This window comes from Symphalangus syndactylus, chromosome 11 (genome assembly GCF_028878055.3).
Source record: "Symphalangus syndactylus isolate Jambi chromosome 11, NHGRI_mSymSyn1-v2.1_pri, whole genome shotgun sequence".
NCBI lineage: Eukaryota > Metazoa > Chordata > Mammalia > Primates > Hylobatidae > Symphalangus > Symphalangus syndactylus.
The window spans coordinates 25,378,407-25,397,466 of NC_072433.2; the positions used below are offsets into that span (position 1 = coordinate 25,378,407).

Genomic DNA, 19,060 nt, shown 5'->3' on the forward strand with positions numbered 1-19,060 from the left:
CTTATGCTTCATTATTTTTTATAGTGATTACTTCTTATTCAAATTTTAATTTTAAAAGCAATTTTTAAAAACCTTCCATCACCTAAAAAAATTTTGCTTCAAATAAATAAAATGTCATCAGATTCACATCTTGTATGGCTTGTCTCCCCAAAGAGATCTATTTCTGGGAGGCAGAGAAACACCACCGCTCAAAGTCTAAAGGCACTCCTCAGCAGGTGTGGGCTCTCCCAATACCCATCCCTCTTACCATGCAGAAAGCAATAGGTGTTCTACACTGTCCTTCCTTTCTTGTTAAACATTGGTGCATCTTCAGGAAACCTTAGAAAGAATGCCTACTCCACATATCCCTAAACATTCCTATGGCATTTTATTGGCCAGAGTTTTTTTCTTTTGAAGTTATCTAGAGTAAGTAAACATGGAATTCTTACACAAATAGATGAGAAACAGGCCGGGCACGGTGGCTCACGCCTGTAATCCCAGCACTTTGGGAGGCCAAGGCAGGCGGATCACCAGAGGTCAAGAGTTCAAGACCAGCCTTGCCAACATGGCAAAACCCCCGTCTCTACTAAAAATACCAAAATTAGCCAGGCATGGTGGTGCAGGTCTGTATTCCCAGCTACTCTGGAGGCTGAGGCAGGAGAATCACTTGAACCCAGGAGGCAGAGGTTGCAGCGAGCCGAGACCACACCACTGCACTCCAGGCTGGGCAAGAGAGTAAGACTCCGTCCCCAAAACAAACAAACAAACAAAAAGCAAATAGATTAGAAACAATCTTCCCTGAACAAACTCAGGCAGGCAGTCAGGTTCAAAGTAGACAATTTGTCCAGGTAAAACTCTACTTCTAAAATCTCAGCATATCTATCCCCTAGTCTAATGTTTTTCAAACTTTCTGATAACCCCAGTAAGAAATATACTTTACAATGAGACTCAATACACATACCTGCATATATGCATACAACTAAAAGTTCCACAAAACAATACTGACTTCCTACAAACAAGGCCCTCTGATATGCTCTATTTCATTTTTACTGTTTTTAAGAGATGGGATCTCCCTGCTGTCCAGGTTGGATCACAGTGGCTATTCACAGGCATGATCATTATACTCTGCAGCCTTGAACTCCTGGACTCAAGCGATCCTCCTACGTCAGCCTACCAAGTAGCTAGACTACCGGCATGCACCACGGCACCCAGCTGCACTTTTACTTGCTGGTCAGGACCCATCAATGGGTTGCAATCAGCAGTTTAACAGCATTGCTATAATCCATTTTATCTCATGTACTAACATTTATTTTACAGATAGAATACCTAGAACTATCAGAATCTGTAATGTGCATTAGAAAACTGTGTCCAACAGGCCGGGCGTGGTGGCTCACGCTTGTAATCCCAGCACTTTGGGAGGCGGAGGCAGGCGGATCACGAGGTCAGGAGATCGAGACCACGGTGAAACCCCGTCTCTACTAAAAATACAAAAAAATTAGCCGGGCGTGGTGGTGGGCGCCTGTAGTCCCAGCTACTCGGAGAGGCTGAGGCAGGAGAATGGCGTGAACCCGGGAGGCGGAGCTTGCAGTGAGCCGAGATCGCGCCACTGCACTCCAGCCTGGGTGACAGAGCGAGACTCCGTCTCAAAAAAAAAAAAAAAAAAAAAAAAAAAAAAAAAAAAAGAAAAGAAAACTGTGTCCAACAAATGCTGGAGTAGAGAAAGAAATGGCCATATCTGACTGAATGTTCAGGGAAGGCTTAAAAGGTGGATTCAACTGAGGCAGGCGGAGAAGGAGGGTTGTAGAGGGAGAAGGCATTTCATCCAATTAGAAAGGCCTGGACAATCATGCACATTAAATCAATCAGTTTAGTGAAGTAAAACAGGACCAGATGTTAAACATGTCAATAGGATCCATATGGTAGACTCCTGAAATACTAATCCTGTGGTCCATGTGGAATCAATTCTGAAGTCACTTAAAGGTTAAGAGTCATCCTTTTGTAGTTCATAAGCGTAATGACTGGGTGTTCATGTGTCTGTGTCAGACGTGCCTCCCTCAAACCTTTACTACATTGGCACGTTATCCATCTGAACTGGAGAAAGAAAAAAAAACTTATAGTGAAGAACTTTAATCCATAGGATTCCTTTCTTGTCTGTGATGTTGCTGAGTCTAAAACCAGGACTACAGTGTCTTTTCAAAACCTGGAACAGCCCGGGCACGGTGGCTCACGCCTATAATCCCAGCACTTTGGGAGACCAAGGCAGGTGGATCACCTGAGGTCAGGAGTTCAAGACCAGCCTGGCCAACATGGTGAAACCCCGTCTCTACTAAAAATACAAAAAATTAGCAGGCGTGGTGGCAGGTGTCTGTAATCTCTGCTACTTGGGAGGCTGAGGCAGGAGAACTGCTTGAACCTAGGAGGCAGAGGTTGTAGTGAGTCAAGATCGCGCCACTGCACTCCAGCCTGGGCAACAGAGCAAGACTATCTCAAAAAAAAAGAAACAAACCTGGAACTATGTCTTGTGTTAACAACTTTATGAAGGCATGAACCTCTTCTGGTGGGCACTACACACCTTCTCTGGCTAAATGCCTTCATCCATTATTATTTGTTCTCTCCCAGAAGTAGTCTACACTACAGATTCAGGAGATATTCTCTGACCCCCTCCTCATTCTCCAAGAATTGTAAACTCGCATGGCCATTTACAAGGAGGAAACAGAAACCACCATGCCAAGCCCTTATTACCCATCAGACTGCAGAGCAGATGGTCCATTACATTCATTCAAAATGTATTTGCTAGGCGGTGGTGGCTCACACCTGTGATCCCAGCACTTTGAGGGGCCGAGGCGCAAGGATATCGAGTCTGGGAGTTCCAGACCAGCCTGCGCAACATAGTGAGACCCCGTTCTCCACAAAAAATTAAAAAAAAAAAATTAGCCGGGCGCGGTGGCCTGTGCCTGTCGTCCCAGTTACTCCCAGCTGCTCGGGAGGCTGAGGTAGGGGAATCGGCTGTTGCAGTGAGCCGAGATGGCGCCACTGAACTCCAGCCTGGGTGACAGAGTGAGACCCTGTCTTAAAATATATATATATATAAATTAAATATACATATATTAAAATTAAAAATTAGCCGAGTGTAGTGGCGCGTGCCTGTAGTCCCAGCTACTCGGTAGGCTGAGGTGAGAGGATCGCTTGAGCCCAGGAGGTCAAAGCTGCAGTGCGCCTTGATCACACCACTGCACTCAGCCTAGGCAGCAGAGTGAGACTCTGTCTCGAAAAAATAAAATAACAAAATTTATTAAATACCTTCTATGTGCCAGGCACTATATTAGGGACTGGAGCCACTATCACAAGCTAGAGAAGACCCTTGCCCTCCAAGAGCTTAGACTCTAATGAGAGAGTAATACAAATTACAGACTAAACATGAATGCAAGAAATACAGCGTTGTAGAAAGAGAAAATCAAGGTTACAGAAGGACTCTGAGAAAAGTAGTATTTGAGACCTACAAGACAGACCGGGATAAAAGTTGGGGAAGAGTTTTTACAGGTCAGGAATCCTTCCCCCAACTTTCCCAAGAAAAGGCCCTAAGGTGGAAAGAATAGGTACATAAGCAAAATGTGCCAAAAGCCTGAGCGACCGAAGCACTTCGGCAGAAGCCCTCCACTCCTCATCTCCTATCACACTTCTGCTCAATCAAGCTGGGCCTTGTCGACTTCGGAAAGGCTTTTGGATTTTGTTCTAAAAGCAGTGGGAGCCACTCAAGAGTTTTAAGCAGAAGCATATCTACACTGGGCGTACTCTTTTACAGGACCACTCTGGCTGGCGTGTAGTAAATACACGACTCTCCAATTACTCAGAACACAGTGAGTGGCAAAGACAACAGCAGGTCTGCCAATCAGAGAACTCGTGGCCCAGTTAAGGGTGCGATGGTTGGAGCTACTGCGGTCTCTGTGGCTGAGGGGAGGCGCCAGGCACGAGTACTGCAACACAGCCCCGCGAGCGGCAGGCACCCGGCTGCACTGCAGAGCCAGGGCCAGCCTAGAACCCCGCTCTCCCGCAGGCCAGGGCGTCCCGAGCTGCCCCACGCGGAGGAGTCCAAGTAGGCCCACGCTAGGCTCCTCTGCCGAAACCCTGGTGCCGAGGACACCATGCTGGCTGCACACCGAACCCCAAAGCGACCCCACCTTCCCAGCATACCCAGCGCCTCACCCGTCGCAGGAAACCCTCCGCTCACCTCCGCTGCAAACCCTCCGCTCGCCTCCGCTGCTACCACTTTTACAGCGGCCAGCACGCGGGGCGGGACCTCGCAGCGCAGAGGAGCGTGCTGAGGGGCGGGTCCCAAAGCAGAACTGGAAGGCTATCCCGTCACACCCCGCGCGCTCCCACAGTGCTCAGTGGCAGCCACTATGGAGGCCGCCAGGACTGCTGTGCTGCGGGTGAAGCGGAAGCGCAGTGAGGAGCCTGCCGAGGCTCTTGTGCTCGCTTGTAAACGCCTCCGGAGCGACGCAGTCGAGTCAGCGGCACAGAAGACGTCGGAGGGTTTGGAGACAGCGGCGGAGAATAATGTCTTCCACTTGGTGGCCACTGTGTGCTCCCAGGTATTGGGCGTGGTGCAGCTGGTGTGGAGGGCATCTTCGGGTGCAGCCGGTACGAAACCCGATCCCTGACCCGCTCGCGAACTCCTGCTTACGATCGCCTCCGTCCCCTGTTGCCCCCTAGGAGGAACCAGTCCAGCCTCTCCTGCGGGAAGTTCTGCATCCGTCACGGGACAGCCAGCAGCGTGTCCGCCGCAATCTCCGCGCCTCGGCTCGGGAGATCCGGCAGGAGGGCCGCTACCGGGTGGTTTCCAGCCGCCGATCCTTGGGGACGACCTCGAGCGGCCAGGAGTCCGAGTACACGCCGGGGAACCCAGAAGCCGCCGGGGACTCGGGCTTTCAGTTGTTAGACCTTGTCCACGAGGAGGGAGAACCTGAAGCCGCCGCTGCAGGCTCCTGCAAAGTGAGTATGCCCCTGAAGGTGGTCGCTGGGTTTCTCAGGTAATGCCAGAAGACTGGGCCCAGTCGCAGCACAGTTTCGTCTCACGGGGATGGATGATCCATCCAGCGTGACGGCCTCATTTTACAGATTTGGTTATTCATCCAACATGTGTTTACTGCGTGCCTACTATATGCCAGGTATTTTTTTTTTTAGTTTCTGTGGATACAGCAGTGAGGACCTAACATGCAGGTAGACAGAAACAGTAAACAAGTGAATTCAGTGTCTAGATGATGATAAGGAATGTAAGGAGGCGGGGAGCCAAAGCAGGAAGAGTGGTGCCACTTCAGTGAGAGTGTCACTGAGAAAATGACATTTGAGTGAAGACTTGCAGAAGGTGAATGGCAGGGCATTCTACGTGTCGAGAGGACTTCTAGGCAGAGAACCTGAAAGTAAAGAGGCCCTGAAGCCGTTTCTCTGCCCCTTGCAAGGTGCCTGGAGCCCGGTGAGCTAGAGGAGAGCAGTAAGGAATTTGAGGGGAGGATGCCTGCTAGACCTTCTAGGTACTTGTAAGGACATTGCCTTTCACCCTGACTGAGATGGGGATCACTGGAGCAAAGTAGAGATAGAGCAGGTAGGAAAATTGATCAAAGAGATGTTAAAGGAATAGTCCTGGGTAGCATATCAAGTTTGAGGTAGATTTAGGTCTAGAATGCAAGTCTTCTCACATTTAATCCAGTGCTTTTCTTTATATTACATTTGCTAAATTCATTTGCACTCACTTCCAAAAAAAAGTCTACTACATGCAGCAAAACTACAGAAATGGAAAATTCTCCTTGAGGCTGGGCACAGTAGCTGATGCCTAATCCTAGAACGTAGGGAGGCCCAGGCGGGAGGATCACCTGAGCCTGGGGAGGTCAAGGCTACAGTGAGCCATGATTGTACGGCAGTGGCATTTCAGCCTAGGTGACAGAGTGAGACCCTGTCTCAAAAAAAATAAAATTCTCCTTGTAATCTCAGCACTTTGGGAGGCTGAGGCAGGAGGGTCGCTTGAGGCCAGCCTAGGCAACAAAGCAAGACCTTGTCACTACAAAAAGGAAAAGGAGATTAGCTGGGTATTGTAGCATGCGCTTGTAATCCTAGCCACTGGGGAGGCTGGGGCAGGAGGATCACTTAAACTCAGGAATTAGAGATTGTAGTGAGCTGTGATCAAGTCACTGCCCTCTGGTTTGAGCAACAGAGCAAGATACTGTCTCTTAAAAAAACAGAAAATTCTCAACATAAGGTGTGCCCTCTCTTTTTTTTTTTTTTTTTGAGTCAGAGTCTCACTCTGTGGCCCAGGCTAGAGTGCATTGGCGTGACGCTGGCTCACTGCAACCTCCGACTCCTGGGTTCAAGCGATTCTCCTGCCTCAGCCTCCCAAATAGCTGGGATTACAAGCGTGAGCCACCACACCCAGCTAATTTTTGTATTTTTAGTAGAGACAGGGTTTCGCTATGTTGGCCAGTCTGGTTTCGAACTCCTGGCCTCAAGTGATCCGCTCGCCTCAACCTCCCAAAGTGCTGGGATAACAGGCATGAGCCGCTGCGCCTAGCCAATATGCCCTCTCTTGATAAACTTTTTTATAGAACTCATTTTAATCACTTTTGAAACTTAAAAAAATCATAATTCAAAATGAATCCACAAGCAACAAGCAAATGGTACTAGTGTAATTGTTTATTGTTGCTTTTGTTTTGTTTGAGATGGAGTCTGGCCCTTGTCGCCCAGGCTGTAGTGCAGTGGCACGATCTCGGCTCACTGCAGCCTCCGCCTCCTGGATTCAAGCAGTTCTCATGCCTCAGCCTCGCGAGTAGCTGCGATTACAGGCATGAGCCACCACGCCCGGCTAATTTTGTATTTTTAGTAAAGGCGGGGTTTCGCCATGTTGGCCAGGCTGGTCTTGAACTCCTGACCTCAGGTGATCCACCCGCATCGGCCTCCCAAAGTGCTGGGATTACAGGCGTGAGCCACCATGCCCAGCTGGTGCTAGTGTAACTGGATAGCAATTTGTGTATGATGTCCGTAGCCACATCTTTTACCAAAACATTCCAGACTAATGCATGACTTATAAAATGTGTAAAGTAAACCAATGCTCAGTGGAATTGAATCAAGTAAATAGTTCACTAGGCTGGGCACAGTGGCCCATGCCTGTAATCCCAGCACTTTGGGAGGCCAAGGCAGGTGGATCACTTGAGGTCAGGAGTTCAAGAGCAGCCTGGCCAATATGGCGAAACCCCATTTCTACTAAAAATACAAAAATTAGCCGGGCGTGGTGGCGGGCGCCTGTAATCCCGTCTACTCGGGAGGTTGAGGCAGGAGAATCACCTGAATACAGGAGGCAGAGGTTGCAGTGAGCCAAGATTGCACCACTGCACTCCAGCCTGGGCGAGAAGAGCAAAACTCTATCTCAGAAAACAAGAGTAAATAGCTAATTTAATTTTATAAAGAAAACTAGGAGATAAACTGATGACGGATATGAACAGAGATTTTTCCAGTAAAGCAATACCGACTCCAAACATACCAAAAATGTTTGCGCAGAGTAATTATAGGGGAAAAATGAATTTAAGCTTAAAGCATGCTTGAGGTTTTATGCATACTAGACTAGCAGGAAAAAAGTAGTTGATAGCAGTGCTGGCAAGGCAGTGATTAAAAGCGTACACAATTGTAGGAATAAAATTGATGCAAGCCTTTTGGAAAACAGCATGGCATGGGAGCCATATTTTACATATGTAAATTTATTATTGTTTGGATCTAAAGCCATGCATAATCTAGGAAAATTTTAAAATTAAAAATTTCTAAGGAAATTTAAAAATGAGAGTATTTCTATGTTATGTTACAATGAATTTCTCCTTAAATTGACATAATTTACATTTTAAGCAAATAAATTCCTATTAGATAAATTTAATAGGAAATTTAAAAATTAAAGGACTTCAGTTCCTTTTAACTAGTAGTCTCACCTCCAAGATTTATCCTAGGGAGATAATTCAGCAGAAGCAAACAGCTAAGCTAAGCTATGATATTAACAAATGCTATTGTTGATTGACTAAGTAATTATGTCAAATAGCGTGCTAGGTACTTGTTATATTTTCTTTTAATTTAACTCATTTAATCCTCACAAAAACCTTATGAGTTAGACACTTTCATCTCCATTTTCTTTTTTTTTTTTGTTTTTTTTTTTTTTTTTTTGAGACAGAGTCTTGCTCTCTCCCCCAGGCTGGAGTGCAGTGGCGCGATCTCAGCTCACTGCAAGCTCCGCCTCCCGGGTTCACGCCATTCTCCTGCCTCAGCCTCCCGAGTAGCTGGGACTACAGGCACCTGCCACCGCGCCCGGCTAATTTTTTGTATTTTTTTTTTTTTTTTTTAGTAGAGACGGGGTTTCACTGTGTTAGCCAGGATGGTCTCGATCTCCTGACCTTGTGATCCGCCCGCCTTGGCCTCCCAAAGTGCTGGGATTACAGGCTTGAGCCACCGCGCCCGGCTCATCTCCATTTTCAAATGCAGGAAATGGCACATTCATTGCAACACTATACATGGAGGTTAAAAATTATATCCAAGAGGTTGACACATACAACTGTCTGGACCCTTAGAACTGATAACCGTGAAGACTGATTGTAGGGGGAAATATATATGTTTAACAGTACAAAATGCTGTGTGTAGTGAAACTGAAAATATGGGCTGGGCTCAGTGGTTCACACCTGTAGTCCCAACACTTTGGGAGGCCAAGAAAGGAGCACTTGAGCCCAGGAGTTCAAGACTGCAGTGAGCCATGATCATACTGCTGCCCTCCAGCCTGGGCGACAGAGCAAGGCCCTGATTCCGAGTGAATGAATGAATACACATGGACATAGACTTTAAAATAATTTTCAGCAAGGGTACGGTGGGTTACTCTTATAATCCTAGCACTTTGGGAGGCCAAGGCAGGAGGATTGCTTGAGGCCTGAAGTTCAAGACCATCCTGAGCAACATAGCAAGACTCCATCTCTACAGAAATAATAATAATTATTTTTCTTCTAGCTAGGAGGAGTGGTGCACACCTTTAGTCCCAGCTACTCAGGAGGTTGAAAAAGAAAGATCACCTAAGGCTAGGAGTTCAAGGCCAGTTTGGGCAACATAATGAAAACCGCCTCTTTAAGCAATAATAGGCCGGGCGCAGTGGCTCGTGCCTGTGTTGCCAGCACTTTGGGAGGCCAAGGTGGGCGGATCATGAGGTCAGGAGTTCGAAACCAGCCTGACCAACATAGTGAAACCCCGTCTCTACTAAAAATACAAAAATTGGGCAGGCATGGTGGTGCGCACCTGTAATCCCAGCTACTCAGGAGGCTGAGGCAGGAGAATCGCTTGAACCCGGGACGCAGAGGTTGCAGTGAGCCGAGATCGCGCCATTGCACTCAAGCCTGGGTGACAAGAGCAAAACTCCATCTCAAAAAAGAAAAAAAATAATTTATGCTTATTATAGGAAATTTGAAAAAATATAGCAAAGGAGGAAAATCTCCCATTTTACCACCAACCCAAAAGTAGGTAGAATAGAACTGGTTTACTTCCTTCTGAGTACAAAATTCTGTATCTGTCATTTTTCTGTATTGCTAGTCTTATACCTTTTTTTGAGACAGCATCTCACTCTGTTGCCCAGGCTGGAGTGCAGTGGCATGATCACAGCTCGGTGCGGCCTCCACCTCCTGGGCTCATGTGATCCTCCTGCCTCAGGCTCTCAAGTAGCTGGAGCCACAGGCCTGCGCCACCACACCCAGCTAATTTTTGTATTTTTTGTAGAGACTGGGTTTTGCCATGTTGCCCAGGCTGGTCTCAAACTCCTGGGCTCAAACATTCCTCCCACCTTGGCTTCCCAAAGTGCTGTGATTACAGGCATGAGCCACTGTGCCAGCAATCTTATATTTTAATGGCTGCATAATTTGACTGAGTGGAGGGACTTGTGGGTTGGAGCCAGAACTTTCGTCATAGGTAGCTTTAAGTTTGCTCAAGAGCCTGCAGAAAAACTGGCATCTCTAGCTTCTTTTTGACTTTGGAGCAAGGAAGAATTCCTTAGTCTGTAAATTATAGCATTGGTCTCCCCTTGTCTGCCTTGGCCATGGGATCTTCACCATTTTCCTGCGTGGTGTCTGCTTGGAGCTATGCAGTGTCCTGTGATGAACCTATCAAGAGGAGCCATCTGCAGCATGTCCCTGTGGTTAACAAACTGACCCATGCCACCAGGCCCCTGGATAATACAGCCTGTCAGCACTGGAGCACATCTTACCTGGGCCATTTCTGTTCTGGGACATTGCATTTCAAACTGTTCTTTCCAGTAGAAAGACTATAGGTGAGCCCATTCCCAATTTGTGGTTAAAAGCAGGATGTCAATATATGGCAAGCCAAATGATGGGCAATGGTAGAGGTCACCAGGAACACCTGTTGGCTTCTATAGGAGGCCACACAAAATAGAGACTCATCTCAGGTTCAGCCATAGGGGTGCTAAGGTGGGCCTACTGATCCCCAAAGAGAGAACATTGCATAATACCAAAGGATCTCAGAAGACCTATAGAAGCAGGTCTGACTCAGAGCTTGGGGTCAAGATTGGCCAGGTCTTCTGTCTTTCCCCTCTCCTTGGGCCAGTCTTCCCATATTTTTTTTTCTTTCATTGTTTTGAGACAGGTCTTATTCTGTCACCCAGGATGGAGTACAGTGGCATGATCATGGCTCACTGCAGCTTCAACCTCCTGAGTACCTGGGACTACAGGTGCACACCACCACACCCAGCTAATTTTTGTATTTCTTTGTAGAGACGGGGGTTTTGCCATGTTGCCCAGGCTGGTCTTGAGCTTCTGGGCTCAAGCTACCTGTCCACCTTGGCTTCCCGAAGCGTTGGGATTATAGGTGTGAGAGCCGAGCACAAAAGAGCAGGGGGCTATCTTGTACATTTCTATCTTAAAGTAAGAACTACACAGTAATTTTACAGAGATTCTTGATTTTTTAATGTAATAATTAATTAAAAGACTAGGAATTCATGGGGATAAGAATCTTGACCACGACACTATGGAACTGTAGCCGGGCAAGGTGGCTCACGCCTGTAAACCCAGCACTTTGGGAGGCCAGGGCGGGCAGATTACTTGAGGTCAGGAGATCGAAACCATCCTGGCTAACACAGTGAAACCCCATCTCTACTAAGAATACAAAAAATTAGCCAGGCGTAGTGGCACGCACCTGTAGTCCCAGCTCTACTTGGGAGGCTGAGGCAGGAGAAACACTTGAACCTGGGAGGCAGAGGTTGCGGTGAGCCAAGATCACGCCACTGCACTCCAGCCTGGGCAACAGTGAGAGTCCGTCTCAAAAAAAAAAAAAAAAAAAAAAAAAAAACTGTAGGGAGCCTTCCTTCACCCAACTCATAGGTTCTTCTTCATGGAACATCGTGTTTTGGGTCATGCATATGTCTGTAATCTGTGGTTCCTTTACAGACATCTGACCCAGATGTGATCCTCTGCAATTCTGTAGAGTTGATCCGTGAGCGATTGACTGTATCTGAGGATGGACCAGGAGTCAGGCACCAGGAAGAACAAAAACACGATGACTATGTGTATGACATTTACTACTTGGAGACGGCCACTCCAGGCTGGATTGAGAACATCCTCTCCGTACAGCCCTACAGCCAAGAATGGGAGCTGGTAAGGGGGCCCATGAAGAGACAGGGCATGAGGCATCCTAAGCTCTTTATCTAATCAGAATGCTTTGCTTCCCTGGGCTCCACTCCTGAACAACACTGTCCTTAGTTCTTTCCCTCCTTAAAAGGAAGAATTTATTCTAAGTGCCTTTTAGGAACCTGACTTTATAGTACAGGGAATTTTGGGAAAGATCATCTTAGATTGATAATTTTTACATTAATGAATATTTTACAAGGTTTGCAACATCACCTTTATTGTTTATAGCTATCCATTCTTAGGGGGGAAATATGTATATGGGGCTTATGATAAGATAAAGACAATAAAACCAGAAATTCTTAACATGAGTGACAACAAAACCTATTTTTTAATTCGTACCTTAGAAGTAGAGAAACCTCGGATGAAGAAAGCTAACGTCCTGACATTCTTTTTTTTTTTTTCTTCTTTTTTGAGGCAAGGTCTCACGCTGTCACCCAGGCTGGAGTGCAGTGGTGCTATCTGAGCTCACTGCAGCCTCTATCTCCCAGGCTCAAGTGATCCTCCCATCTCAGCCTCCCAAGCAGCCAGCCAGGAGTACAGGCATGCACCATGATGCCCAATTTTTGTTGATTTTTTTGTAGAGGCAGGATCCCACTATGTTGTCCAGGCTGGTCTTATGGTCTTGAACTCCTGGGCTCAAGTGATCCTCCCACCTTGGCCTCCCAAAGTGCTGGGATTACAGGTGTGAGCCACCACACCTAGCTGACACCATTATCTTTTTTTTTTTTTTTTGAGATGGAGTCTCACTCTGTCACCCAGGCTGGAGTGCAGTGGTGCAATCTTGGCTCATTGCAACCTCCGTCTCCTGGGTTCAAGCGATTCTCCTGCCTCAGCCTCCCAAGTAGCTGGGACTACAGGTGCGTGCCACCATGCCCAGCTAATTTTTGTATTTTTAGTAGAGAAAGGATTTTACCATGTTGCCCAGGCTGGTCTCAAACTTCTGACCTCAAGTGATCCGCCCACCTCGGCCTCCCAAAGTGCTGGGATTACAGGCGTGAGCCACCGCGCCCAGCCTATTCTTAAATTCTAAAATGGGCTGGGCGCGGTGGCTCACGCTTGTAATCCCAGCACTTTGGGAGGCCGAGACGGGCGGATCACGAGGTCAGGAGATCGAGACCACAGTGAAACCCCGTCTCTACTAAAAATACCAAAAAAATTAGCCGGGCGTGGTGGCGGGCGCCTGTAGTCCCAGCTACTCGGAGAGGGTGAGGCAGGAGAATGGCGTGAACCCGGGAGGCGAAGCTTTCAGTGAGCCAAGATTGCGCCACTGCACTCCAGCCTGGGCAACAGAGCGAGACTTGGTCTCAAAAAAAAAAAAAAATTCTAAAATGATTAACAAGAAAACTTAAGGTGGCACCTAACGGTCATGCTCAGACTGTAAGCAAGAAGCACTGCATCCTGCACCTGCATTAGGACAGATTTGCAGTCAGGTACCCACCTTAGACCACTGCATGGCCCTTCCTCCTGCCTTTCTGCACCTTTTACGCTTGGGTTTTGGTTTTGACCTTTGGAATTTGAAGGAATCGCTCAGAGCCATCACTCCTCTTTTCCCTGTGTTCCCTTCTCATGGAGTTCAGCGTGTCCTATCATTGTGGAGCTGGACTCTGAGTGGAAGGCAGCTATTATCTCCCTCTCATAGCCTCTTGTGCAACGGAGTCAAACTAACTCCTAGTCTGCAGTTTTTTCACATGGCACTTTTACATGACATCTCTCCAAGCTGGTATGCTAACAACTTCCCCCAGAGCATAACCTTAGAGGTTTTGACTTGGACTCATGTTTGTCTTGAGATGTGTAGGTGAATGATGATCAAGAACCAGAGGACATTTACGACGACGAAGATGACGAGAACAGTGAGAATAACTGGCGCAATGAGTACCCAGAGGAGGAGAGCAGTGATGGAGATGAGGATTCCAGAGGTGGGTGGCAGCCCCAGACCAGGAGGGACTGGTAGGATCTGAGACTGAGGTGCAGGCATAGTTGACAGGTGCATCGTAACTGCCTTTCCTTCTCTGCCATTGAGCACCAGCAGCTCAGCCGCAACTGAGCCGTGCTGTAGGAGACCCAAAGACCAGTGTTTCCCAGGGGCCTCCTGGGGGGTGTAATAATCCATCAGGCCTGGGTTCAGATCTGTAGTTGTCATTACTTCGCTGTGGCTCTTGGGCAGTTACTTTACCTCACTGAGCCTCATTTTCTCTCCAGATGAGATGGTTCTGCATGAATTTTAGTGGTTGAGATTATGTAAAATATGTAGCTCATTGTCTCTTCCCCTGCCCCAGTCAAGAAACCAATGAAGAGAGAGGTTTGCCAGTAGGAATAAGCCCAGAGTTTTCACAAATCAGTTATCTAACTTCTCAAAAAACTGCTGCATGTACAACTGTTTTAAGAAAGATGCAACACAGACATAATACATGGGGGAAGAAGATGCTCTGACAACATAATTCCTATGGTAACTGTGTTAAAGAAGATAGAAGAAGGCCCAACAAAAAGAATTTATTGGTGTCTGATAACACAGAAATGAATCAAACAATTGCATATTCTATTGGGGAGGTCTGTCAATAACACGTTAAAAGGAGAAAGGTACAAAAATATTTACAATATGACTACAACTCTTACAACAAAAAAAATCCTATACAGCGGGGAGAAGTGACAAAATACTCCACGGAGGGGAGAAGTGACAAAATACTCCAGTGTGAAGGAACTTGGTTTAGATGATAGGAAAGTGATTCCTTCTTTAAAAAAAAAAAAATTCTATATTCTTTACTTTATTTATTGAGCAAGCACTTTGCATTACAAGCGGGAACAAAAACAGACCTTTCTGAGAAGAGAAGGGGCTCCTGCAGTAGCCTAGGAAAATCACATTTAGAATCCATTCCCGGGATGTCATTCTAGGCTCTGCTGACTACAACAGCCTGAGTGAGGAGGAAAGAGGCAGCAGCAGACAGCGGATGTGGAGCAAGTACCCTCTGGATGTGCAGAAGGAGTTCGGCTATGACAGCCCCCACGACCTGGATTCAGACTGATGGTCTTGTGATGTCCGTGAGGTTCTGCCACATGCCCTTGAGGGCTCTGAGTCCAGAGTTAACTGCCCTGCTGACATCCTCTTAGGTTTCCTAGCTTAACATGTGGAAGGAAAAGCATATCAAGCGTATCGGGTGGCACCATCCCACCACAGTGAAAACTTATGTTAGGGGAGTGAGGCTTTTCCACTTACAGTAGGGCCCCTTTGCCTCAATCAATCAGAAGTGACCCTACAGTTTGAAAGAAAAAAAATGTTGAAAAAAGGAAGGTTTCTTTAATTTTAGCTTCTTGGCCCAGGAATTTTTCCTGGCATTCAGGTTCTGTGCTGAAACCACAAGGGAGGGGGAGGTTCCCGTTTCATTAGCAGTAAGCTTCTGCTCTGCCATACCACCAGGCTGCCTGCCTCTAGGAAATCCCTGTTCCTTTTGATAGACAGAATCTACAAGGGGTACCAGTGGGTCCCTTGTAGCAACACAGACTGGATAGTAATGGCCATTAGGACAGAAAGTAGTCTGTCTGAGCAGTGGGAGATTTTAGTTAACAGCTATTTGTGCTTCCAAACTCTGATAACGGTTGTGAAATTACTGACTGACTTCCTTCGACAGTGGGGCCAAGAAATAATATATATGAATGTGATACATGTGTTTAGTAAAATCTAGCTTTGAACATGGAAGAAAGTAATTCTTTTAAAACCTTTTAAATCCGAATATCTAAAACAGGGAGCAGTAGTGAGATAGAAGTTTCAGCATTGATTATAAATACCAAGGACTTAAGGCAAGGGAGGAAAAACAAAGTACCTTCTGAACTTAGCTTTCCACTGAGTAATGTTTACTCTTCACAGCACCCACCACAAAAACAAACTACTATCAACAAGATCAATTTTATTACCACAGCTTGTATCTATTCTAAGCAAACTCTGTCCCTATGCCTTTCCAAACCATAGCTGCCTTAACTGACTGCCTTGGTGTTTATTCTAGCGTAACACTGTCCAGTAGAACTATCTGCAGTGACGATATGTTCTGTGTCTGCGCTGTGTAGTAGTAGACACGGGTGGCTACTGAGCACTTGAAATGTGATTAGCGCAACTGAGAAACTGAGCTTTTAATTTTATTTCATTTTAATGTAATTAGCTGCATGTGTCTAGTAGCTGTTGTAGCGGACACCACAGGTCTAAGGAAACAACGCAGAACATTCAGCTAGGGGTGTGCCCTCATAGCCTGTGAGTGTCTCTGACTCACTGTCATGGGGGAAGGTGAGTTACACAGGGAGATACCTTCTTGCCACCTCTTTTAGGATTTCCTAAGTATCTCTCCATCCTACCTGCCATCATTCTTTGACTTTATGTCCATTTTCTAAACCTTTACCTATACTAGCTCTTATCTACATGGAGTTGTTCAACCTGCCAAAGTGATTAAATTCTGTGTACACAGGTCATATATATTGCAGCTAATTAAAACAACAAACATCCTAGGTATGCACAAAGGTATAATTCACCGTTATAACAAGCAGCAACTTGTATGTCTAGTATTACACATCTTGCTTTCTGTCTGTAGGCTTAGAAACAAAGGATTGAAAGCCATTCTCGTACTCACGGCAACCGGGTGAAAAAAAACACTGCTGTTACAATTTGCTCCCTGCTATTTATACTCATTAAGTTTCCCCAATATTAAAGGGCTGACAACTTAATAAACTGTACTCACTGCAAAGGGGATAATAAGCACAACAGGAGAAGGATTTAAGGAGACAGACAACAAAGAGCTGGCAGAAATTAATTCCACCATGAAGCTTGAGTGCTGTAGGGATCCTTTGGCTTTGCTCCCAAAGAGGGGATCCTGGGAGAAGTCTGTATCCAGCACAGAGGGGAAAAATGCTGTCACCATCCAAAAATGAAAGGAGGATGACACGGCTCACTAAGCAAGTACTAGGGCACCTGGCATGTGAGGTCCTTGCTTTCCCTAGAAGCCACTGGGGGAGGGGAGCAAATTCCTGGGATTAGCTGGTTATGTGGTAGAGAAAGCTAAAGCCTGGGTCAGGGATCTTCAAAAGGCAAGCACATTTTGCTTAAAGGATTAGCTCCAGAGGAACCCTGGGATGGGTGCCAGCTTGGCTTAGACAGAAGTCATGTTCTTAGAGTTCAGGCAAGTCAGCCTTTGCACAAGACACCCTGTCGTCGGGCAGGAATTTGCTGTACAAATCCCAGACCCATGACAGTAGGAATGTCACCCCATGTTTCACATATGCATTATGCTCTGAACCCAAGGCAACTGTGACCATGCTTCCTTCAATCTTTCTTTATTGAGCAAATATATGGCCAAGGTTATTCCCTTATCTGTGACTGGGTGGAGAAGAATGGTCAGGAAGGGAGACTGCCTCACTGTTGACCAATTCCAAAACCTAAGGATAAGAAGTCCATGGGGTATGTCAAGCTAGCAGGTTCTTCTCGGCCCAGGATGATAGTGTCTGGGCATCACAAAATAATTGTACAATCCAGTGCAGCCATCCTGCTCATACAGTAAGATCCATTAGGCCAGAGCAGGCCTAACTTGGGTGTAAGCCCAGCCTGAGCACCAGAATTAGCTGCTTCCGTTTGTGCAGACTGCTGAAGAGCCAGACTCAGGTTGAAGCAGCTTTCCTCCCAGTCTTCACTGATCTCCACAGGGAGAAAACAGAAGTCCCCACAAGTACCAAGCTCTTCCTGAGACTGCAGCCACCACACCTCGGGGAAGGGGAGGCTGGCAGGAGAGGAGTACACTGTCATGGTGACCCACACCAAGGCGGCTCCAAGTGTAAACAAAGCCTGGTGCCAGGGACAGAAGAGGATGCAGCCTGATGTGAGGTTTTCAGAAAAGTGAAATGACCTAGCACCAGGGTGGGCTTGCTTGGGTCTGCACAGCAGTCCCTCACACTGCCCTTACAGAGAGGAACAGGTTATTTGATGACTTGGGCCCATGAGATGGGCCAAGTCATGTTCTCCAAGCCATTGACAGCTGAGAGAATTCAGGTGATCTACCTGAATTTCAGAAGTTTCAGCCCCCTTAGAGTTCGTAACAGAAACCCAGAGATTTACTGTCGGCTAGAACAAAGATGTAAGGTCTCAAGTAAAATAAAGGATTATCCTTCAAAACAGCAGTATTAACAGACTTCTGACTCATGAATTTGTTCATCTGTCCTTGCTGGACCTGAGCCAAGTGCTTGTAACGTGATCTATGATCTATCTGTATGCTAAAGTGTTAACAGGTACATGAGTGAAAAAAATCTTTAAGGTTCATTGTTGCAGGTAAGACTCAATAGAAGATTGCGCTAAACAGCATAAAATCTGTTTTCAGAGTCTGACCCAATACCATAGACATTTCTGAGCCCAAAGGGACTCAGTTTTGGGTACTTTGAATTTTAAATACAATCAGCCTATTGCATCCTGTAGATGAAGAGACACGCATGCTTCGTTAGAACTGGTGTTCTGGACTAAATATCAATAAATAAGGGAATATAACTCTCCCCAGGGAAGAATTTTGAGCCAGAGGAAGAAATGGTAGCATTTCAGGCCTTTAAAGTCAGGTGTTGGACCTGGTCAGAGGAAAACTTCCCATAAAGCAGCCCCTCTATAGGGACTTCTAGTTCAAATACCAAATTCAGAAGCCACCAGCCCTATCAACCTAGCATTTCCTCTTCCCCACTGCACTTTACCAAGTAAATATCTGTAAGAGCTGCATCTAACTATCAGGAGTAAAACTAAATGACCATTCCCCTGTTCCCCAATCTTCCCCACCCTCTGAAGCCCCCACCTTGAGGTTGGCCCAGATCCTGAGTCTCCTCCTATAGCTTACCAATAAGAGTGAGCACTGGCCCTGCGCCCCGTTATATGATGTGGGTCAAAAGGCTCCTTTAATTCAGGAGAGGTGGGCCCACAGAGTCTTGTTATCAGGATTTTGCTGGTTGGCCAGCCTTCCAGGCCTCGGAAAGCCACCTCTGACCTCTAGTCAGTTTTCCTCTCATCTTTTTTCTCTTCGGCTACATCAAGCTCAGTCAGGACACAAAAGCAAAGCTGCTGGGTGCCTCTGGTGATAGCAGCTAAATGAAAATAGAGCAAGCACAGGATTTAGTAAACATCTAGCTACAGCCCTAACCTGAACACAAGGCTGACTAGTAACATCTATGGCTCCCTCCCACCTGCCCCTTGAGTACCCTATATCAGGCTTTGCCCCTGTCTCCCAACAAGCCTTATCATCTTCTGTCCCATGTGCAACCAGAGTCTGATGCACAACTCATCTTCCCAGGTGATTTGTGTTGTCAGGAGGCAATGTTTTAGCCCCAAAATAGGACACTAAAATTAGAACTAAAGTGATCATGTCAAAATCACAAGGGAAGTT

The 19,060-nt window shown here is 46.5% G+C and overlaps 3 protein-coding genes and 1 non-coding gene across 33 annotated transcripts in view; 2 read left to right on the forward strand and 2 right to left on the reverse strand.

Moving 5' to 3' along the window:
- The window catches only part of PRMT7 (protein arginine methyltransferase 7), a 54,251-nt gene extending 49,959 nt beyond the window's left edge, over window positions 1-4,292 (reverse strand). For 8 of the 25 annotated variants that reach the window (XM_063611598.1, XM_063611615.1, XM_063611608.1 and 5 more), the window contains exon 1: window positions 4,183-4,292. The gene's annotated coding sequence lies outside the window, so the exon portion shown is untranslated. Of the gene's footprint in view, window positions 1-4,170 lie in introns of all 25 variants that reach the window. The other 17 variants (XM_063611613.1, XM_063611607.1, XM_063611617.1 and 14 more) reach the window with 7 other exon arrangements.
- Window positions 1,970-2,071, forward strand: LOC129457940 (small nucleolar RNA U13). Its single transcript, XR_008649473.1, has one exon. It is a non-coding gene; the product is annotated as a small nucleolar RNA U13 (small nucleolar RNA).
- SLC7A6OS (solute carrier family 7 member 6 opposite strand) lies at window positions 4,245-17,822 on the forward strand. The gene is made up of 5 exons (XM_055299252.2): window positions 4,245-4,571; window positions 4,693-4,971; window positions 11,436-11,642; window positions 13,471-13,591; window positions 14,565-17,822. The coding sequence occupies exons 1-5, from the start codon at window positions 4,380-4,382 to the stop codon at window positions 14,693-14,695; spliced, it is 930 nt and encodes a 309-aa protein (XP_055155227.1). The 5' UTR covers window positions 4,245-4,379; the 3' UTR covers window positions 14,696-17,822.
- The window catches only part of SLC7A6 (solute carrier family 7 member 6), a 40,545-nt gene continuing 35,634 nt past the window's right edge, over window positions 14,150-19,060 (reverse strand). For 5 of the 6 annotated variants that reach the window (XM_055299248.2, XM_055299246.2, XM_055299244.2 and 2 more), the window contains one exon: window positions 14,150-18,761. In XM_055299248.2, the coding sequence (XP_055155223.1) occupies window positions 18,667-18,761 (95 nt within the window). In that variant the 3' untranslated portion in view covers window positions 14,150-18,666. The remainder of the gene's footprint in view (window positions 18,762-19,060) is intronic. The other variant, XR_010114152.1, reaches the window with a different exon arrangement.